The sequence below is a fragment of the Oncorhynchus nerka genome, linkage group LG18 (genome assembly GCF_034236695.1).
Source record: "Oncorhynchus nerka isolate Pitt River linkage group LG18, Oner_Uvic_2.0, whole genome shotgun sequence".
NCBI lineage: Eukaryota > Metazoa > Chordata > Actinopteri > Salmoniformes > Salmonidae > Oncorhynchus > Oncorhynchus nerka.
The window spans coordinates 25,348,159-25,371,631 of NC_088413.1; the positions used below are offsets into that span (position 1 = coordinate 25,348,159).

At 43.1% G+C, this 23,473-nt stretch overlaps 3 protein-coding genes across 11 annotated transcripts in view; 1 reads left to right on the forward strand and 2 right to left on the reverse strand.

The window, feature by feature from the left end:
* The first annotated feature begins 2,966 nt into the window (after positions 1-2,966).
* Positions 2,967-9,099, forward strand: LOC115145580 (interleukin-15-like). Its single transcript, XM_029687071.2, has 6 exons — positions 2,967-3,250; positions 4,208-4,302; positions 7,649-7,766; positions 7,920-7,967; positions 8,226-8,378; positions 8,596-9,099. The coding sequence occupies exons 1-6, from the start codon at positions 3,191-3,193 to the stop codon at positions 8,701-8,703; spliced, it is 582 nt and encodes a 193-aa protein (XP_029542931.1). The 5' UTR covers positions 2,967-3,190; the 3' UTR covers positions 8,704-9,099.
* A 7-nt stretch (positions 9,100-9,106) lies between these two features.
* Positions 9,107-10,438, reverse strand: LOC115145579 (B-cell lymphoma/leukemia 10-like). Its single transcript, XM_065003902.1, has one exon. The coding sequence runs from the start codon at positions 10,175-10,177 to the stop codon at positions 9,569-9,571; it is 609 nt and encodes a 202-aa protein (XP_064859974.1). The 5' UTR covers positions 10,178-10,438; the 3' UTR covers positions 9,107-9,568.
* An 88-nt stretch (positions 10,439-10,526) lies between these two features.
* Positions 10,527-23,473, reverse strand: part of LOC115145578 (type II inositol 3,4-bisphosphate 4-phosphatase-like) — a 406,180-nt gene continuing 393,233 nt past the window's right edge. For 6 of the 9 annotated variants that reach the window (XM_065003895.1, XM_065003893.1, XM_065003894.1 and 3 more), the window contains 2 exons: positions 23,117-23,271; positions 14,788-14,997 (listed from right to left, as the gene is read on the reverse strand). In XM_065003895.1, coding sequence (XP_064859967.1) covers positions 14,814-14,997; positions 23,117-23,271 — 339 coding nt within the window. In that variant the 3' untranslated portion in view covers positions 14,788-14,813. Of the gene's footprint in view, positions 11,718-14,787; positions 14,998-23,116; positions 23,272-23,473 lie in introns of those variants that run through there. The other 3 variants (XM_065003896.1, XM_065003898.1, XM_065003900.1) reach the window with 3 other exon arrangements.

Genomic DNA, 23,473 nt, shown 5'->3' on the forward strand with positions numbered 1-23,473 from the left:
ATACCTTGGAGACGCTTAGGGGCACAGAGGAGTGACAACTGTTCATGATCTGTCTCAGCTGTTATTAACTCTCTGCCATAGAGATACTGATGAAATACAATACTTAAACATTCCTTGTCTATTTTTGATCCGTTGGCGTCAATGCTCACAAAACAAACTCCACAGGCTGTCCCTGTTGCGTTAGGCAGCACCCTAAGCCATTCTTACTTGCATCACTCTCTTTTTGTCATGTAATGTCACCTGACCTCTCATGGGTGCACTCTCCTGTGGTTTGTACCTCTGCTGTCTCTCTGTTGCATTCACTGTATCCACTTGTATTCCATCTATCGTCCTCATGTTTCTCAGTAACCTCAGCTACACTTCATATTTCCTATAGCCTCTGGTAGACTAAAGATCCCGTTATTGTAGAAATCGGCGTCTTGTTCCTTCACTCGCAATGTCTAACACGAGCTGCTGTCACAGTTGTCTAATGATTGGAGACAGGCGCAGGAATACGTAATAGGGGGTTTTATTCTCTCCACCCAAAGAAAAGAGCGAGGTGTAAACCTCTAAATAATACACGGGACGAGACCCGTAAAACAAGTACACAACAACACGTAGCATGGAAGCCGATACAACAGCACAGGTACTCACAGGACCAACGGACATGGTAACAATAACCGACAAGGACAATGGGGAACAGAGGGCACATATATTGCATACTAATCAGGGGGAATGGGAACCAGGTGTGTGTAATGAGACAAGACAGTCTGGGGTTGGTGGTAATGAGTCCAGTTCAGTGGTGAGGTAGACCTCCGGAGCTGGTGAATGGAATGAGCAGCAGTACCGGGGGGGATCCGTGACAGCCACTCTCTCATCTCGTCCCTCAGACCACGGTGGCTCTCTCCAGCAATCGAGTGATAAAACTGTTCATCTGTATCCTGTTTGCAGCAGCTACAGAGGGATCTCTCATATATTACGTTTTTCTGTGGTCTTGAAATAGTCCTCCAAAGCATCTAGAATAGCAGCATCGTCATTTCTCTGATCAGCAGTCAATGTGAGATTATGCATGTAAATATGCCGACACTCACTGCCCATTGACCCTTCGTGGTTCCAAACTTCTTCCATTTAAGAATGATGGAGGCCACTGTGTTGGGGACCTTCAAAGCTACGGATTTTGTTTTGGTACCCTTCCCCAGATCTGTACCTCAACACAATTCTGTCTCGGAGGTCTACAAACAATTCTCTCGACCTCATGGCTTGATTTTTGCTCTAATAACATGCACAGTCAACTGTGGGACCTTATAGATCCACAGATGATGCAATCTCTATTGCACTCCACACTGCCCTTTCACACATGGACAAAAGGAACACCTATGTAAAAATGCTATTCATTGACTACAGCTCAGCGTCCAACACCATAGTGCCCTCAAAGCTCATCACTAACCTAAGGACCTGGGGACTAAACACCTCCCTCTGCAACTGGATCCTGGACTTCCTGACGGGCCGCCCCCAGGTGGTAAGGGTAGGTAACAACACATCCACCACGCTGATCCTCAATACAGGGGCTCCTCAGCTGTGAGTGCTCAGTCCCCTCCTGTACTCACTGTTTAATCATGACTGCATGACTTCAACACCATCATTAAGTGTGCCGATAACACAACAGTGGTAGACCTGATCACCGACAACGATGAGACAGCCTATAGGGAGGGGGTCAGAGACCTGACTGTGTGCTGCAAGGACAACAACTTCTCCCTCAACGTCATCAAGACAAAGGAGTTGATTGTGGACTACAGGAAAAGGAGGACCGAGCACGCCCCCATTATCATCGACGGGGCTGTAGTGGAGCAGGTTGAGAGCTTCAAGTTCCTTGGCATCCCCATCACCAACAAACTAACATCGTCCAAGCATACCAAGACAGTTGTGAAGCGGGCACAACAAAACCTATTCCCCTCAGGAGACTGAAAAGATTTTGCATGGGTCCTCAGAACCTCAAAATGTTTTACAGCAGCACCATCAAGAGCATCCCGACGGGTTGCATCACTGCCTGGTATGACAACTGCTTGGCCTCCAAGGGCTTGTAAGTAAGCATTCACTGTAAGGTCTACACCTGTTGTATTCAGCGCATGTGACAAATACAATTTGATTTATATAGATAGACAGCTGTGTGCCTTTCCAAATCATTTCCAATCAATTGAATTTACCACAGGTGGACGCCAATCAAGTTGAAGAAAATCTCAAGGATGATCAATGGAAACAGGTTGCACCTGAGCTCAATTTTGAGTCTCATTGCAAAGGGTCTGAATACTTATGTAAATAAGGTATTTATTTTAAAAAAAAAAATTAATCCCACACTGTGATGTCACAGAGAATTGTGACATCTACCTCCAGTCAATGGTCAAACCCTACTCTAGTGATCATCAACTAGATTAAGCCGCGGGACGATTTTTTTTCTTGAGCGGATGGTCGGTGGGCCGGAACATAATACAAATAATTTTTAGAAGGCAAATTGACTGCATGATACCCAAACAGATATTGTTTGACTAAACATAATTTAAAACCTTGTTACGTTTGTATACGATCAAATGTTTCTCTCTCTTATGCGTGGGAATACTTGGGAAATATGTTATTCGCATTGTGCAGCCATCAATCACCCATTATAGGCATCATCAAACACGGGTGTGGTATATGAGTGGGTACTAAATGTTTACTCTCCTTGAGCCGGGTTTTAGAATAGGTTCTGGTGGACTAAAACACAATATTAATTGAGACATTCTTTGTGTAATCTCCTGGAATTTCATATAGCCTTTCTTTCGACGTTCTTTCACTGCAAAGTATAATTGGATTACAATGAAACATTTACAGTATTAGAGGTAATTTGAATTAAATAGTCATTCATAGACGTTGGGGATTGACATCAAACACCGGCTTCCATGCGAGTATGACGATTGTGTGAGGGTGGGTGCAACATTTAGGCTACAGCAAACCCAGCGCCGGTGAGCGCGCCATTGCGCACATCATGTGTTCAGGGCGAGGGCACAGCGTTTATGTCCTCGTGCAATACATGAGCCAAACGTTTCTTTAATCGGTATACTTGTCATAATAACGCATGGTTGGAATTTACGACACATGAAACGGATAACTCTCGGATAATGTTAAAATGTGATCTTGGCTTTTGCCCTAACTGCTCGGGGGGCAGCGAACAACGCTGATGACAGGTTTTTTGACAGTGCTCCTTTTTTGCATTCGTTTATTGGAGCGCAGGACAAAGGTATGCAATTTACAAATATCCAATTGTCTACCATTAGCCTACATTGTATATGTTATGTTCGGGTACAATATTGGATATTTGACAGGCTACAAGTTTATCACTAAAAAGTAAAGGTTCTAGGGAGTTCCTGCGACAGTCTGACTTCTAAACTTGTTTTATTGTATGCCTAATGCATATGCCTGGTGATTAAATGTATTTAGCCTGAACCACGGCTTCTATTTACATTGCCTTCTGTCATGTTATTCAGCCACACGGTGAAATGATCGGATCGAAGTGCTTCTTTATGAAACAAAGTCCACGCGTGGCACACTGCCACTATGTTTATAACCGACATACGCCTTTGGTCAATCAAAGGAGTTTGGAAATAGATTGTTGACTTGTGATGACTCATCCAGCCTACTGACATTGACGTTAAAAAGAGATTGAAAACACGTTGTCCTCACACGGGACACAATTGACTTATGGGTCAATCAACTGTAAATGACATTTAAACCAATTGGTGCTGAAGTAACACGTCTGTAGATCAGACAACTAGTGGGCTATTTTGCCTTGATCTGGAGAGTATCTGACTCTTAAAGTTACAATAACCATTGTGGCTTTAGAAGCTATCCCTAAGGAGTAAACATTGTTACCTATTTCAGAAATTCAAGAAGAAAGCTCGCTCTGTGTTAACGTTCAGATCTATCAGCTAAAAACGGGTTTATTAAGAATATTTAGTGATAAATGCCAGAACTGTATGTTCTTCTGTTATTTTCCAATGAATGTATAAAAAAGTTACTTTCTCCCAGAAGCTGTCAATAGTTAAAATACTTTCACTTTCACATAGTTTTGGCTGTGATCCAGCGTGGGGAAAACATCTAGCTCTGGGCGTTGACCAGCGCTAGAAAAAAAACCTTCCTGTGGATTTTGAACTACAAGGCATTCCCGTGTGTCTTCTTTTTTTGTGATTGTTTCTAGAAAAGTGTGCGATGGATGTGTCTCTTCTGGGGTTTCCATTACTATCAACACCAGTGTCTGAACATTGAGCTCTGGAATGGCTTCATAATATTGAGGTATATCACCCTATGAAACACACACAGCAGCCTTGCTTGCTGCAGTTTGATTACATTTCTGATGTACGTGTTTTTACAGAGCGCTTGAAATGTAGCTTTAGCTTTGCATGGGCAGGAGTCTAGCTGTTATTGTATGACACCAAGCCGTGAGGTTTATCTATACAATTTCACGAGTCAAGTGCATTGCTAAGATTACGATTCATTTATTAAAACAGCAGGGCGATGACATCGTTCATTTTACTGCCTTGAGGGTAAATCTAATAATGTTGTTATGTCTTCATTACATCACTATTGCACACTGGGAAATCTCTGTATTGTTATGGTGCCCAGAGTGGGGTTGACACTTGGTTCCAAGCCATTAGAATATATATTGGGGAATTTGAATGCTTCAAACATACATGCCGGGGTGCACCACTCCTGTCCTCAAGGGCCACAGTTTGGTATTCCTTCAGTCATCCAATGACATACATGCCGGGGTGCACCACTCCTGTCCTCAAGGGCCACAGTTTGGTATTCCTTCAGTCATCCAATGACATACATGCCGGGGTGCACCACTCCTGTCCTCAAGGGCCACAGTTTGGTATTCCTTCAGTCATCCAATGACATACAGTAGCAGGCAAAAGTTTGGACACAACCATTCAATTGTTTTTCATAATTTGAACTATTTTCTACATTGTAGAATAATACTGAAGACATAAAAACTATGAAATAACACATATGGAATAATGTACTAACCCAAAAAGTGTTAAAACAAATCAATATGTATTTTAGATTCTTCAAAGTAGCCACCATTTGCCTAGCTTTGCAGACTATTGGTATTCAAATCCAATTTTATTTGTCACATACACATGGTTAACAGATGTTAATGTGAGTGTAGCGAAATGCTTGTGCTTCTAGTTCCGACAATGCAGTAATAACCAACGAGTAATCTAACCTAACAATTTCACAACTACCTTATACACACCAGTGTAAAGGAATGAATAACATGTACATTAAGATATATGAATGAGTGATGGTACAGAATGGCATAGGCAAGATGCAATAGATGGTATCGAGTACAGTATATACATATGAGATGAGTAATGTAGGGTATGTAGACAATATTTAAGTGGCATTGTTTAAAGTGGCTAGTGATACTTTTTTACATCAATTTTTCCATTTATTAAAGTGGCTGGATTTGAGTCAGTATGTTGGCAGCAGCCACTCAATGTTAGTGGTGGCTGTTTAACAGTCAGATGGCATTGAGATAGAGGATGTTTTTCAGTCTCTCGGTCCCTGCTTGCACCTGTACTGACCTCGCCTTCTGGATGATAGCGGGGTGAACAGGCAGTGGCTCGGGTGGTTGTTGTCCTTTATGGCCTTCCTGTGACATCGGGTGGTGTAGGTGTCCCGGTGATGCGTTGTGCAGACCTCACTACCCTTTGGAGAGCCTTACGGTTGTGGGCGGAGCAGTTGCCGTACCAGGCGGCGATACAGCCCGACAGGATGCTCTTGATTGTGCATCTGTAAAGGTTTGTGAGTGCTTTTGGTGACAAGCCGATTTCTCTCAACCAGCTTCACCTGGAATGCTTTTTCAACAGTCTTGAAGGAGTTCCCACATATCCTGAGCATCCCTTCACTCTGCGGTCCAACTCATCCCAAACCATCTCAATTGGTTTGAGGTCAGGTGATTGTGGAGGCCAGGTCATCTGATGCAGCACTCATCACTCTCCTTATTGTTCAGATAGCCCTGACACAGCCTGGAGGTGTGTTTTGGTTCATTGTCCTGTTGAAAAACAAATGATTGCTGCAGAATGCTGTGGTAGCCATGCTGGTTAAGTGTGCCTTGAATTCTAAATAAATCACAGACAGTGTCACCAGCAAAGCGCCATCACACTGCCTCCTCCATTATTCTCAGCGGGAATCACACATTCGGAGATCATCCGTTCACCTACTTTGCGTCTCACAAAGACACAGCGTTTGGAACCAAAAATCTGACATTTTGGTTCCATTGGTGTCCTTTAGATTTGGGGCGGTAGGTAGTCTAGTGGTTAGAGCGTTGGGCCAGTAACCGAAAGGTTGTTGGATCGAATCCCTGAGCTGACAAGGTAAAAATGTCGTTCTGCCCCTGAATAAGGCAGATAACCCACTGTTCCACTGTAGGCTGTCATTGTAAATAAGAATTTGTTCTTAACTGACTTGCCTAGTTAAATTTAAGAAATAGTGGTTTCTTTGCAGCAATTTGACCATAAAGGCCTGAATCACGCAGTCTCCTCCGAACAGTTGATGTTGAGATGTGTCTGTTACAGAGGTAACTCTGGGTCTTCCTTTCCTGTGGCGGTCCTCGTGAGAGTCAGTTTCATGTTGGCGCTTGATGGTTTTAGCGACTTCACTTGAAGAAACTTTCAAAGTTATTGACATTTTCCAGATTGACTGACCTTCATGTCTTAAGAGAAACGACAGTCCATCATTTTTCTTATTTGAGCAGTTTTTGCCATAATATGGACTTGGACTTGGATCTTCTGTATACCACCCCTACCTTGTCAGAACACAACTGATTGGCTCAAACGCATTAATTAAGAAGGAAAGAAATTCCACAAATGAACTTTTAACAAGGAACACCTGTTAATTGAAATGCATTCCAGGTGACTACCTCATGAAGCTGGTTGATAGAATGCCAAGAGTGTGCAAAGCTGTCATCAAGGCAAAGGGTGGCTACTTTGAAGAATCTCAAATGTAACATATTTTGATTTGTTTAACACTTTTTTGGTCACTACATGATTCCATATGTGTTATTTCATAGTTTGATGTCGTCACTATTATTCTACAATGTAGAAAATAGTAAAAACAAAGAAATCCTTGAATGAGTAAGTGTGTCCAAACTTTTGACTGGTACTGTGCAACAATCAATTAGGGACCAGGGAGAAACAAGAACCAGCAAGTGGAACTTGAGGGGCTGATTTGTGCACCCCTAATAAAAATATGAATACATACATGCCTTTTTGACATTGTTGTTGTATTTATTTAACCTTTATTTTACTAAGCAAGTCAGCTTTAAGAACCAATTCTGATTTACAATGACGGCCTTCCCCGGCCAAACACTAACACGGACGACGCTGGGCCAATTGTGCGCCACCACTCCCAATCACGGCCAGTTGTGATACAGCCAGGATTATAAAGTCACAACCTGTATTATTTCAGACTCCTGATTTGGCCATTTCAACACATTTTTTTTAACCATATGACTTATAAATACCTTAGAGATTACCACAATCATAACAAAATAAACTAAGGACACATTAGTTCATTGTGTTGTGTGTTACGGTGTGTATCATCCCTGTATTCATCCGTACCTCTTCTATTAAAGCTGCCTGAGTGCCACCACACATTTGCCCATTGCTGGTGCTGCTGAAACACACGGGATGACAATAGATGACGTTAAAGAGCTTCAGTCGGAGTTGAAAAACTTGAAAAGTACCATAGAAGTAAGACTACAGCTAATGAATATCCTGTAGTCCTGGTATGGCGTGTTTGGTGTGAAATTAGGGTAAAGGGGGAATTTTCAAAGGACTAGTAACGTGTGTGACATTGACGGATAAGAAAAAATAATTCATACAAATGGTTTTCTTTCTTGTCAGAAATCAGATGCCTGTTTGTATGCTCCTACCAACGATGACATCTACAATGTAAGTTCTTGTAGCAATATGCAATAAATATAAAAAATAAAAAAAATTGGTCCTTTGAAAATGCGGTGTGGGGCGTCATGGAAAAAAAGGGTCCAGTGTGTTAGAAATGCCAGGGCCGATTTCTGGTCCCAGTCCGCCCCTGTTTGTAATGCCATGATTAGAACACACGGCTTTTGCATATTTTTATAGATTTCCAGATCAATGTTTTATAGTCTGTGTATATACTGTAACACAGCCTGTGGTTCTGTTCTTCCCCAGGACAACTGCATCTTTAAGTTCATGCACTGTTATTTATTGGAGTTGGAGGTTGTCCTGTTCGAGGACATGTCGGTCACAGATAACTACCATGACGAAATAAAAACATCCATCTACCATCGGAAAAAGAATTTGGAAGAACATGAACACCAATATGTAAGTCAACCTTTAAATAAGTTCTGAAGTTTATCCCAAATATGTGTTGTGAAAAGTCCTGACGCTCCATACTTCCAATTGTTCAACAACGATACATTTTTGATTGGCATTCATTTGATTAGCAGCAACAGTATTTTGAATGACAATGTCACTCTGCTTTCCAATGAATATTGCTTTCATCCAAATGTATTGCTTCTCTTTTTTTCTGCATTTACAGAACAGTTCCAGATGCTCACCGTGTGAGGCACAGAGAGTTGCCAACTCCACAATATTCCTCTACAACCTGGAGCGCCTTTTGGAGAGAATAGGGCAAACTGTCAGTTGAATATATTGTAAATATGTGTTTAAATTGTTTTTCATAAATAACGTAGCAAATAATGTCATGTGTGTGTTATTCTACCTTTGGTCATGATAGTATGTGAAGAAATTGTGACAGCTAGTGCTCGTGTCCAAATGTATATTACCTCTCAGTTCAAGTGTAATTGTAACTAGCTGTTTATATTTTTGTATATAATCAAATATAACTTTTACATCTGTACTTTTGTCATATTTATTAATACATTTTATTGAAATGCCTATTTGGAGCTTTACATGTTTTTGTTTCATCGTCCATGTCATATGCACACTGTCACTAATTGTCACTAACTAGTTTCCCTTGAGTTCTTGTCAGTATGTCAGAATTGCACATCCTGAATCAAAATAAAATCCCAGAAAACATAAACATGTTGATTTGATCATTTCCTAGAATATGGATGCCTGGCAGAAGTTCAAATAGGGACATGAAGTGGGACTGTGCCTCAAAGAAACAGGAAGCTGTGCCATGCTCCATTTCCTGATACTGTGGCAGATGACGAAATGAAACTAAAGCTCTCCAGTACAACTTTCTGGCACGCATCCATTTTGTAATAGTTCTGTTTTTTTCATGATGGAGAACTACAGGATTTTTTTTGCATTTCAATAAAAGAACATTTTCAGTAAAACATTTTATTGCTAGAACAAACGTGTTAGAAACCACCGTCTTGTGGCTTCACTGTACGCTTTTATGATCTGGAAAATAAAACATTCGATGACGTACAGTTATGACACAATAAAACCTAACCCTTTACTGACCCCATTCTCTATTACTCCATCACAGAGGGGGGGGGGGGGGGGTTGAAAAGGAACGGATGGTGTGAAACTGGTCACTGCTCTCAGACTAAGGTCCCGGGCTCGGAGTCCTCAAGGGGCAATGAAGGGGCGCCCTGCTCTCCTGGTTTTGGGAGACTGTGTAGAGAAGAGACACTAACTCCTTCAGGAAGGGCACTCCAGGAAAAGGATGCTTCATTTTGACCCCACTTGTCTTCGGAGTTGGACAGAGAGGTTTGGATGGACTGTGCTTCACTACTGCCACTCTGCAATGACACAAAGGGAGTTCTCTCTTTGCATATACAGACCGGCGAAGAACTACCTGCTGCTGACAAGATGGCCGCCTCTCTCCTCTCCATCTCCACCACCTCGACTTCGCTGGTGATCTTCCCGATGACAAAGTCCTTTGTCCTCACTCGGCATATGGACTCCACGAGGTAGTCGAGGCCCCTGGGGTTCTCGGCTAAGTAGTCCAGCATCCTACCGGTCTTCTTGCTGTTCCCCACCCTGCAGCAGATGACCTCGGCGTCGTCCCGCGTAAGGACCCTCCTGGACCGGAGGTAGTCCAGGTGGCGTTCTGCCACTAGCTTCTCACAGAGGTACGGACGCAGACGCTCCAACGCTTCCTTCTTGACCTCCGCCATGTCTTCGTCAGTGATACACCAGGAGTCCATTTTCCAGCCAATTGCCCATGAGCTCTTTAGTTTTCTGAAGCTGCTGCTCAGGCTCTGGAATGCCCACTGTAGCCCAGTGTTGGAATTTCAGATAAGGGTTTGTAATATTAGCAACTGACTGAGATAATGTAACAAACCCCTTCCTAACCCTGGAGAGTCATTGAACTGGTTGGAAGCCAATATTGTGAAAAAGGGAACTACCTCAGTAGATCAGTTCCCTACTAGGAAACAATGAGGCGAGAATGTGTGTGCGCACGTGTGTGTTCTTCTTTGGACATTCCTGCCTCGGAGAGATCAACATCCATTGCCCTAATAAGATACAGACATTATGAAAAGATGAACACAGATATTAACATCCATCCCAAGCAATTTAATCAGATGTATTTAAATTAAATAAACAGGAATGCAACACATTGCAAAGCACAAACAACGATATTTAACATACAGGAAGAGCCTTGGATGCTTTTGAATCCAAGGCAGTGACCTTGAATAAAGCATAAAAACAGAATAAAAAAGGATATAAAGATAAATATTATGATACAAAGGGGTTATGGTTTGGTTTTCAATTGACTGATTGTGGAGGGAAAATAAAGGAAAACAATATTTTTTAAACAAAAGTAAAGTTATATACAGCATGTGATAGATATGGCAGTAATTCAACACATTTTGTGAGACACATTACGATTGAGTTTATTATTGTACCAAAAAATACAAGGTGGTCTTAAAAGCAACCATGATTGAGAATGAGAGGAGAACATATTCATGGAATGAAATCATATTTACAGTAAGCTCTCTCAGGCTCCTTAAGGGACAGACAGCCTTCTACAAAAGAGACCTGAGGGAACATGAACAACAAGCTAAACGTGAAAGTCTGTTCAGCTTTTTCGCGAACTTATAGAACCTTTTCAAGGCTTCCTTCAAGCCATGTCTGACGCAAATTAGTTACTGTGTTTACATGTGCCAATGTGACTAACCTTAAAGGCATTTCATAAACAGAGCATGAGAAAGTATGCTCAATTGGCAAGCAACACGCTTCGCAGATATTACAAACGATGACTCAGCGAAGAAGAAAATGACAAAGGAACGCCTGAACAAGAAATACGGACAAACTTAACTCAGACAAAACAGTGTGTCCCAGCAACGTTACATAACATGGCCAATATCATTAACACCTACAACCTTTCATTTATTTTTTACATCTGGACCTGCAGCGCATGGCTATAGACTATTTCTATTGCTACTATATTTACTGCTTGGATTAGATTGCGTCAGGAATCATATGGTTTGTTTTTTACACCGGCTGTGTCCTGTTTCCCTACACTTCTCCCAAAGTGTGCACATGCACACTCCCTGTGGAGGGTGGAGAATCAGGACGTAGCCATCTTACTTCCTACATATAGGTTGGGTTCAGGAGTCAACCTTCCCATAGGTCCCCTCCGGCGGCCGGTAGATCTTGGGGAATGCCATCAGCTGCAGCATGTTGAAGGCATACTTCCGGCATTTAATATTCTTTTGCACATTCTCAATCCGACATCCCTCCCTGGTTTGGTGGTGTGGCCATGATGACAAAAAGGAGGGAAGAAGAATGAAATGAAATGATGAATAATTCTCTCAAAAAGGGGGTCTGTGTTTTGAGTATGGAAAACAACAACCAACAACTGAGTAACAGACGGACAGATGGGAAGCAGATGACAGACGGACAACAGTTAAGTATCACCCGTAGGACAGCCAAGGTAAGGGACCGTACGTTATTCATAATAAGGGATACATCGAGAAAATCAGACCTCTCTGAAATTAAAATGGATGACCCTAATTTAGTCCAAATATATTTTCACTTGACCCTGCCCTGAACGCTTGAAAAAAGTGATCCTCCCTCTATCCAAAATAATAATGAAACATAGTATAGCTGAGAACATGCCTACCTTTCCCCCCACTCCTAGGACAGACCAGAGCCTTAGATATACAGATTGACAAACCGTTTTTCACCTCGAGAGTGTTACATGGCAACATTGGGATTTTGATTGCGAGCTGGAAGGTCGTGGGTTCGCAGACCACCATGGACAAGCTTACTCTCCTTATGGCCTCTCAATGGCCATGGATCTCTTGGTGCAACATGATGCCCGTGCAAATTATTATTTAAAACTGGGTTTGTCAAACTATGTCTAGGAAGGGACAAACAACCAAAGTCCCAGCAATTCTGCAGCCAAGGCAAGATCAAAATGTGCCCCCTTTTGCCGCAGATAGAGGATATGTTACCAGAAATTCTCATGTGGTCCATTATACGACTATCTAACATTATTTGCCTATATCAGCCCATACTATCTATCTATATATATATATATTAGTTTGAAACACTGTCTTGCAGTACTTGATTTTAGAAACTATGATGTTTGGTGTTAGAGCTCAGTGTAGCCAGCTGGAGAAAGCGATTCGCAGCCCAAGATAAAATAAATGACGCCTATCTATATTTATTTCCAGTCAATGTAAATAGCCACATTTTTGCATGCATCCGGCCCATAAATTCAGAACGGTCCATAGCCATGTCTGCTCAGTCAGTAGCGAACATCCCATACCTGGCAGCTTGTCCAAGTGAATCATTTTCCAATTCTGTCAACTCGTTTGGATTTTATTAGTGGATAATTATCTTGGATCTCCCTTCCTCCCTCCCTCTAGTCTGTAAACATCTCATACCTGGCAAGTTAATAAGACTGAGAAATGTTTGTGCACTGTGCCTGCACTGTTAGCTGAAATCACTCCTACACCCTGGGATCATTCCTATTCCCTGGGATCGCTCCTACATTCTGGGATCATTCCTATTCCCTGGGATCGCTCCTACACTCTGGGATCATTCCTATTCCCTGGGATCGCTCCTACACTCTGGGATAATTCCTATTCCCTGGGATCGCTCCTACATTCTGGGATCATTCCTATTCCCTGGGATCGCTCCTACACTCTGGGATCATTCCTATTCCCTGGGATCGCTCCTGCACTCTGGGATCATTCCTATTCCCTGGGATCGCTCCTACACTCTGGGATCATTCCTATTCCCTGGGATCGCTCCTACACTCTGGGATCATTCCTATTCCCTGGGATCGCTCCTACACTTTGGGATCATTCCTATTCCCTGGGATCGCTCCTACACTCTGGGATCATTCCTATTCCCTGGGATCGCTCCTACACTCTGGGATCATTCCTATTCCCTGGGATCGCTCCTACACTCTGGGATCATTCCTATTCCCTGGGATCGCTCCTACATTCTGGGATCATTCCTATTCCCTGGGATCGCTCCTACACTCTGGGATCAATCCTATTCCCTGGGATCGCTCACTACATTCTGGGACCATTCCTATTCCCTGGGATCGCTCCTACATTCTGGGACCATTCCTATCCCCTGGATCGCTCCTACACTCTGGGATCATTCCTATTCCCTGGGATCGCTCCTACATTCTGGGATCATTCCTATTCCCTGGGATCGCTCCTACACTCTGGGATCATTCCTATTCCCTGGGATCGCTCCTACACTCTGGGATCATTCCTATTCCCTGGGATCGCTCCTACACTCTGGGATCATTCCTATTCCCTGGGATCGCTCCTACATTCTGGGATCATTCCTATTCCCTGGGATCGCTCCTACACTCTGGGATCATTCCTATTCCCTGGGATCGCTCCTACATTCTGGGATCATTCCTATTCCCTGGGATCGCTCCTACACTCTGGGATCATTCCTATTCCCTGGGATCGCTCCTACATTCTGGGATCATTCCTATTCCCTGGGATCGCTCCTACATTCTGGGACCATTCCTATTCCCTGGGATCGCTCCTACATTCTGGGATCATTCCTATTCCCTGGGATCGCTCCTACATTCTGGGACCATTCCTATTCCCTGGGATCGCTCCTACATTCTGGGATCATTCCTATTCCCTGGGATCGCTCCTACATTCTGGGATCACTCCTGCAGTTGCTGTTTTAGAGACAGAATAACAGTAGCAGTCTAACCGTCTAAACACACTAACAGCAGTCTAACCATCTAAACACACTAACAGCAGTCTAACCGCCTATACACACTAACAGCAGTCTAACAGTCTATCCACACTAACAGCAGTCTAACCGTCTAAACACACTAACAGCAGTCTAACCATCTAAACACACTAACAGCAGTCTAACAGTCTATACACACTAACAGCAGTCTAACCGCCTATACACACTAACAGCAGTCTAACCGCCTATACACACTAACAGCAGTCTAACCGTCTAAACACACTAACAGCAGTCTAACTGCCTAAACACACTAACAGCAGTCTAACCGTCTAAACACACTAACAGCAGTCTAACCGCCTAAACACAGTAACAGAAAATAGAGAAAGCTAATATGTCTTAGCGGAGAGAATTGATTTTCTTAATCCCTTACATTCTAAATCGATTCCATCCTATCCTCAAGCCTGCTAGTCGGATTAACAGTCGAAAGCTTGTGTTTGATTGTACAAATTAAATTATGTATCCACCCAATTACCTTTTCAAAGCAAAATCAATAAAATCACACAAATTCCATACTCCCTCCCTCCCAAAAAACAAGTTGCACAGACAAAAATCACCACCTGACGCACACAAGGTTAGTACATGGCATCATCAGCAACTTTATTGATATTTTGCAAGCAGAAAAACAAGACTTAAAATTAACCACACGACCAGCAGGTGTGAGCTGACAAGCAGTAGGGCGATGGGGTAGAAGTGTCGCGAGGCCGGCTTGTTCTCCGCTACAGAGCACGCCGCCTCGGGGTCCGAATCCCACTGACACACTACTTCTCCCTGGGTGAGCCGACTGCAGGGCGAGGGGGCGAGGGGCGAGGAGGTGAGACAGAGAATAGACAGAAAGAACCGGTGGGTTAGTAAAGGAGAGACCCCTGACATGGGCCAAAGACACCCAACAAGCACAGACGCATGAATGGATGAATGGGTAAATGGAAAGATGAATGGATGAATGGGTAAATGGAAAGATGAATGGATGAATGGGTAAATGGAAAGATGAATGGATGAATGGGTAAATGGAAAGATGAATGGATGAATGGGTTAATGGAAAGATGAATGGATGAATGGGTAAATGGAAAGATGAATGGATGAATGGGTTAATGGAAAGATGAATGGATGAATGGGTAAATGGAAAGATGAATGGATGAATGGGTTAATGGAAAAATGAATGGATGAATGGGTAAATGGAAAGATGAATGGATGAATGGGTTAATGGAAAGATGAATGGATGAATGGGTAAATGGAAAGGTGAATGGATGAATGGGTTAATGGAAAGATGAATGGATGAATGGGTAAATGGAAAAATGAATGGATGAATGGGTAAATGGAAAGATGAATGGATGAATGGGTAAATGGAAAGATGAATGGATGAATGGGTAAATGGAAAAATGAATGGATGAATGGGTTAATGGAAAAATGAATGGAAGAGTGTAAGTCCCACATGAATAGAGGAGTTGAAGTATGAAGGGGGCGAGTAGAGGCAGGCACGATCATTTATCTGGATCTCTCCTCTTTCAATTATTTACTTGAAAATGATTTGGACAAAGCTTTGGATGCGTTCTGTTGCACCTGTTTGATTTCATGTAGCCAACAGAAAGGGACATTTAGAGATCTCAACCCAAAACTTAAGGAAATGTGATAAGCCTTACCCCCACATATCCAGAACAAGCCATAGTGAAACCAGACCATTGTGGAGTTAGAATGTACACTTGGGTTCAGACTATGTCAATATTTAAACAAGACATAGATGTTGGATAAAATAAGGGAACAGTGTCAGTAAATGTATTGACAGAGAGATAGTCAAGCTTCATGAACATTTTATATTTATTTAACTAGGCAAGTCAGTTAAGAACAAATTCTTATTTACAATGACAGCCTAGGAACAGTGGGTTAACTGCCTTCTTCAGGGGCAGAATGACAGATTTTTACCTTGTCAGCTCGGGGAGTTGATCTAGTGTTATTTATCACTTACAGTACTTATTGTACTTTATGTTAAAGTTAACTGTCCAGTGTTTCCAGATTTATATGAACTATGACCTACACTGAGTGTACAAAACATTAGGAACACCTGCTTTTTCCATGACAGACTGACCAGTTGAATCCAGGTGAAAGCTATGATCCATTGATGTCACTTGTTAAATCTACTTCAATCAGTGTAGCATGTAGATGAAGGAGGGGAGACAGGTTTAAGAAGGATTTTTAAGCCTTGAGACAATTGAGACATGGATTGTGTATGTGTGCCATTCAGAGGGTGAACGGGCAAGACAAAAGATTGAAGTGCCTTTGAACGGGGTATCATCTGAGCTGTATCGTTTTTGTTACATTTCACACGGTGTATGTTTTTGCACATAGTCGGTATGATAGCATTTCTGCAGGCAAAAGACTGGCATTTGACTTCCCCAGATATTTGATCCACATTTTTTTACTCATGGGAATATCAACAACAAGCCACATTCAACTGACCATTTACATTATGTGGTGATCGCACAGGCTATTCTGACAAAACCACGTTGAAAGAATGATCCATCATATTTACAGCTGCTCAGTACTTAAACGTATTTACTGAAGATTGAAAGTTACCGGTCCAACTTTGCATAGACGGGTCAAGCCTACAGCTATCTTCCAGTGTCACTCTGAACCATCTTGACACTGGAACACATGGGAAAGCATATCCATTCTCAAGCTCTGATAATCACTCTTTGTTTGAGGTTGAATTTCATTCAATCCATTCGAGGGCAAAGTGCTGAAATGTTACAGTTGATGCACAGATGAAACAAAGATTCCCTCGAATGCAATGCTGCTGGTTTTTCCAAGCTCAACAGTTTTCCATGTGTAACATGAATGGTCCACCACCCAAAGGACATCCAGCCAACTTGACACAACTGTGGGAAGCATTGGGGTCAACATGGGCCAGCATCCCTGTTGGGCCAGCAACGCTTTTGACACCTTGTAGAGTCCATGGACTGACAAATTGAGACTGTTCTGAGGACTAAAGGGGGTGCAACTAAATATTAGGAATGTGTTCCTAATGTGTTGTACACTCACTGTACTTCTAAAAAATGGTAATGTTAAAAAGCAGCGTGTCTGTGTTGGAATGGTGTGGGTGTACCCCAACAACAGAATGGTGTGGGTGTACCCCAACAACAGAATGGTGTGGTCGTACCCCAACAACAGAATGGTGTGGGCGTACCCCAATAACAGAATGGTGTGGGCGTACCCCAACAACAGAATGGTGTGGGCGTACCCCAACAACAGAATGGTGTGGGCGTACCCCAACAACAGAATGGTGTGGGTGTACCCCAACAACAGAATGGTGTGGGCGTACCCCAACAACAGAATGGTGTGGTCGTACCCCAACAACAGAATGGTGTGGGTGTACCCCAACAACAGAATGGTGTGGTCGTACCCCAACAACAGAATGGTGTGGGCGTACCCCAATAACAGAATGGTGTGGGCGTACCCCAACAACAGAATGGTGTGGGTGTACCCCAACAACAGAATGGTGTGGTCGTACCCCAACAACAGAATGGTGTGGGCGTACCCCAATAACAGAATGGTGTGGGCGTACCCCAACAACAGAATGGTGTGGGCGTACCCCAACAACAGAATGGTGTGGGCGTACCCCAACAACAGAATGGTGTGGGCGTACCCCAACAACAGAATGGTGTGGGCGTACCCCAACAACAGAATGGTGTGGTCGTACCCCAACAACAGAATGGTGTGGGCGTACCCCAACAACAGAATGGTGTGGTCGTACCCCAACAACAGAATGGTGTGGGCGTACCCCAACAACAGAATGGTGTGGGCGTACCCCAACAACAGAATGGTGTGGGCGTACCCCAACAACAGAATGGTGTGGGCGTACCCCAACAACAGAATGGTGTGGGCGTACCCCAACAACAGAATGGTGTGGGTGTACCCCAACAACAGAATGGTGTGGGCGTATACTGGTCATTAAAAATATTCATGCACGTAGACGGCTAATTGGCCAGCTCATCCTCCTCTAAACCACTGATTGGCCAGCTAATCCTCCTCTAAACCACTGATTGGCCAGCTCATCCTCCTCATGAGGAAATAGCAAGCATTTTTTAAATGGTCTGTTTGAGAAGTTTGAGGTGGGGTTTTTAGAGTGTTTTTTCCTCCTATTTATGCTGTCGCCACAAATGCGAGTATAGGGTGAGTCGACAACATTATTTGGGCATGCATTAACAGATGATTCACTTTTAAAACATATTTTTATTGGGTAGTTACTTTAAGCACTGTACTGTATGCCTACAGCAGTGGAAAATATGGCAATGAGTCAAGTTTATCACTGGGAAGAAATTCATGAACATGAATACTCCCAGTATGTCTGTGGTTAAGGCAACCAACTATGCTGTATGGAGGGGTTGGTTGTTTAGCAACAAAACCGACGCATGCGCCACTATGGGGAAAAACAGACAGGGTTGCCTTAGACTGTTTAACAACATGCAAACTATATTTAGTCCAAACACCTCAAAACAAGACATGGTTTCAATAACAACTAGCCACACGGTTTCCCCCATGGCAACGTTTTGTCATTGACGCTAGCTATCACAATCATAACAACACACACCACCCGGCCACATCATCTGTTTCGTCAGCCAACCCGTCTATACATGAGTCACTACAAGGTGAGAGAAAGTAGTAAAGCAAAGTAGAGAACAAACTTGTCAAGTTAACAACGTTCTTCTCTGCTGTATGCCATGTTAGACCACAGCTGACCGTGATCGGGAGGCCCATAAGGCGGGGCACAATTGGCCCAGCGTCGTTAGGTTTTGGCCAGGGAAGGCCGTCATTGTAAATAAGAATTTGTTCTTAACTGACTTGCCTAGTTAAATAAAGGTTAAATATATATATATATATATATATATATATTAAACATGTTGATTGGTTTTGAGACTAGATTCTACATTTTTTACCCCCCCCCCCCTCCCCAATATCTTTCTTTCAAGATCCAGGTTCTTTAAAAACTTTCTTTGTAAACGGTTTACATGGTCTCAATTAAACTGTCAATCTAGAAGCCTGTCGACAATACAAAGGGTTGGTTGCCACACAACATGCAATTCATTCAGCTCTTATGTAAGGAAGCCAAATGTCCTGTTCCAAAAAAGTTATATAGAAATGGGAGATTATTCTTTCCTTACGAACGATAAGACCATCACAATCTTTTTTTTATTTAACTAGGCAAGTCAGTTGAGAACAAATTCTTATTTACAATGACGGCCGATCCCAGCCAAACCCGGACGACGCTGGGCCAATTGTGCTCGCAAAGCACACAGATCACAACGTTTTAAGGAGGAGACAACTGATCTGACACAAAGCAAACAGTGCATAATGTTCAGAACTTGAAGTAAGGGACTAGCTTGTTTAGCTATGGGGCCAAAGTAAGACGGTACTTCAACACTATAATCATACCAAGATGAAACAAGGCCCATTCATAACTAATGGAGCTTCCACAGAGGCATCCTTCTTATGTCAACAAAAATGTTCTATGCGGAAGCAGCCCATGGATTTCATTAATTTACCACTTACACTGAACCTTGATGTGTGTTAGAGGCAACAGCTGTAGGGGTCATCAAACAATATCAAAATAGCTTGCTGTCTACTCCCTTCAACCCCAATTGTTGTTCTAAGCCACAGAGACTGTTAGGCAGTACACTGTCAGTCAGTAGAGGACCCTAGGGGCCACGTAACACCAGCAAATCAAATCAAATCAAGCTTTATTTATATAGCACATTTCAGACATGAATGCAATGCCCAGTGTTAAATCATAAATAAAAAACAATGAAAATAAAAAGGGAAATATTTACTACACAACAAAGAGTAGGCAATGTTTGTGCCCGTAGGCAATGTTGTTGCCGGTGATGCCCTGGTGAGGACCTGCCTTACAAAGGGCCTACAAGTCCTCAGTCCAGCCTCTCTCAGCCTATTGCTCTCAGCCTGAGCACTGATGGAGGGATTGTGCGTTCCTGGTGTAACTCGGGCAGTTGTTGTTGCCATCCTGTGCCTGTCCCGCAGGTGTGATGTTCGGATGTACCGATCCTGTGCAGGTGTTGTTACACGTGGTCTGCCACTGTGAGGACAATCAGCTGTCCATCCTGTCTCTCTGTAGCGCTGTCTTAGGCGTCTCACAGTACGGACATTGCAATTTATTGCCCAGGCCACTTCTGCAGTCCTCATGCCTCCTTGCAGCATGCCTAAGGCACGTTCACGCAGATGAGCAGGAATCCTGGGCATCTTTATTTTGGTGTTTTTCAGAGTCCGTAGAAAGGCCTCTTTTAGTGTCCTAAGTTTTCATAACTGTGGCCTTAATTGCCTACCGTCTGTAAGCTGTCAGTGTCTTAACGTCCGTTCCACAGGTGCATGTGAATTTATTGTTTATGGGTCATTGAAAAAGCATGGGAAACAGTGTTTAAACCCTTTACAATGAAGATCTGTGAAGTTATTTGGATTTTTACGAATGATCTTTGAAAGACAGGGTCCTGAAAAAGGGACGTTTCTTTTTTGCTGAGTTAAGTAACTCTGACGTTTTCGATTATTAGTAGTTACATAGTCTCTAATGATGATGACATTTTATAGCCGTAGGCTTGTTGTAGAGCCGGTTTATTCTTGGACCGCTCCAAAGCCACAACACTGTCTAACCATAACCGGTTCTACAAGCCTCATAACGACCCTCGATATAATCAAAGCACTCCTTTTTCTCCAAACATAAACCAGTTTTATCTAACAGGTTTTTAGAAATGACTTAGTTCTCTCAGACTCTGCTTTAGTGATCATCTGAGCTGTATCTTTGTTGCCCTTGTTACATTTGTCGTTCTGCCCCTGAGCAAGGCAGTTAACCCACTGTTCCCCGGGTGCTGAAGACGTGGATGTCGATTAAGGCAGCCCCCCGCACCTCTCTGATTCAGAGCGGTTGCGTTAATTGTGAAAGACACATTTCAGTTGAATACATTCAGTTAGACAACTGACTAGGTATCCCCCTTTTCACGTGTGAACACACAGTGTATGCAGTTGCACACAGTCGGTATGATAGCATTTCTGTAAGCAAAAGACTGCCATTTGACTTCCCCAGATATTTGATCCACACTTTTTTTTTTACTCATGGGAATATCACTAACTAGCCACATTCAACTGACCATTTACATTATGTGGTGCACGGTATACAGGCTATTCTGACAAAACTACGTTGAAAGAATGATCCATCATACTTATCTCTATTTCTTGAACTGCATTGCTGGTTAAGGACTTGTAAGTAAGCATTTCACGGTAAAGTCTACACCTGTTATATTCGGCGCATGTGACAAATCAAATTTGATTTGATACTTACAGCTGCTCAGTACTAAAACGTATTTACTGAAGATTGAAAGTTACCGGTCCAACTTTGCATAGACGGGTCAAGCCTACAGCTATCTTCCAGTGTCACTCTGAACCATCTTGACACTGGAACACATGGGAAAGCATATCCATTCTCAAGCTCTGATAATCACTCTTTGTTTGAGGTTGAATTTCATTCAATCCATTCGAGGGCAAAGTGCTGAAATGTTACAATTGATGCACAGATGAAACAAAGATTCCTTAGATACTCAAGCACCCAGAAACTCTCCAGGTGTAGGGTGTTTCCTCCGACACATTGGTGTGGCTGGCTTCCGGGTTAAGTGGGCATTGTGTCAATAAGCAGTGTAGCTTCGCTGGGTTGTGTTTCGAAGGACACACAGCTCTCGACCTTCGCCTCTCCTGAGTCCGTACGGGAGTTGCAACAATGGGACAAGACTGTAACTACCAATTGGATACCACAAAAATGGGGAGAAAAATTGGCATAATTAAATAAATAAATGTAAAAAAGAAAGTTGTGGTGATCATGTGTTCTTCTGCCAAACTTCTCTGTTGACAGAATTGTATGCTCTCATCTCTGGGTAACCTCAGGTAACATGGTTGAGGGCTTCTGACATCACAAGGACAGACAGTGGAGAGGGTGATTATGGGAATGTGCCTGGGTGACATCATGATGCACTATAGGCCCTGTTCAAATGCTGTAGAAATGCTATATTAGGTTATCACTGATCTCATAACATTGGATAGGTGACAACATGGGTTCCTTTAGTTACAGCACTGTAGCTTTCACCCACCCAGTCACATCAGATCGGTGATTTATTTGAGAGAAGGAAGGGAGGGGATGACACATTTCTAAAGTATTCATGCCAAGCTACAAAGTGGCTCTGATGTGAACTTTGACCAAGTCAAATGGGATGAGGCAGGCTTTCAGGGCGGGTGCGTGGCTTCTGATACCAACTAGGGGTGGTGAAATGGCTGGTGCCAGTGAACAGTGTGATAGACATGCTGCTGCGTATTTGCACATGCCACTGAGCTCCATTAGCCAGTTGGCAGCCACAGATCGATCAGCAGGATGTTTGCCACTTCCTTTGTCCTTCAGACATTAGTTACTTTTCACAATGAGGGACTATTGGCATACGTAGAGCCTGGAGTTTTTCCCCAGTGAGGTCGGTTACTTAGCCAGGAAAGACTCCTGGAGCTTATTATAATTAGGACCAGGAGGTTTCCTGACCAGGTTACCCAATCAACTTCAGGGCCCAGAGACATAAAGGGGAATCTCAAAAGTCCGTCTCTGATTCCTTCGGTAGACCTCCTCCCATTCACTCACCACCACGACCACCTCAAAACATCAGAGGGAAGTGATGCAAGCAGCGGGGGAGCAGATTGGAGGTTCCTGTCCTCAGATTTCCCCCTTCAATGCTCACTTCCCACTCCATTCCTTCCTTTTGAGAATGACGCAAGGAGAGAAGACGCGAGGAGAGAGAACGCGAGGAGCCCTACTATAAATCAGGAAATAACTTTAAAGACCTCTCCCCTAAAGTTGAGTTTCTCTCTCTCACCTCCGCATGCAGTCCAGGGCTCGTATGAAGTAATCCTTGTTGAGCTGGTGCTCGTCTCTCAGCAGGGCACACTGCTCCAGGGTTACAGACATCGACGTCCTGTCTTTGGCACTTTTACAGCTGGTGAACCTGATCCCGTTCAGCCGTCGGCAGATCTGGACCAGAAGAAAGAAGAAAACACCTCAATAACGTAAACAAAAACAAACTATTTTAAACATAATGCATAACTGAAAACTACTCTTGACTGTGAGGTAGAATTGGGAAGAAAAGTACCCTGGAAACTCCACTGGGAATTCAATGAAAACTTGTTTTTGTTCTTATGAAAATCATTTTCACTTCAAAAGTGAAAGTGCACTA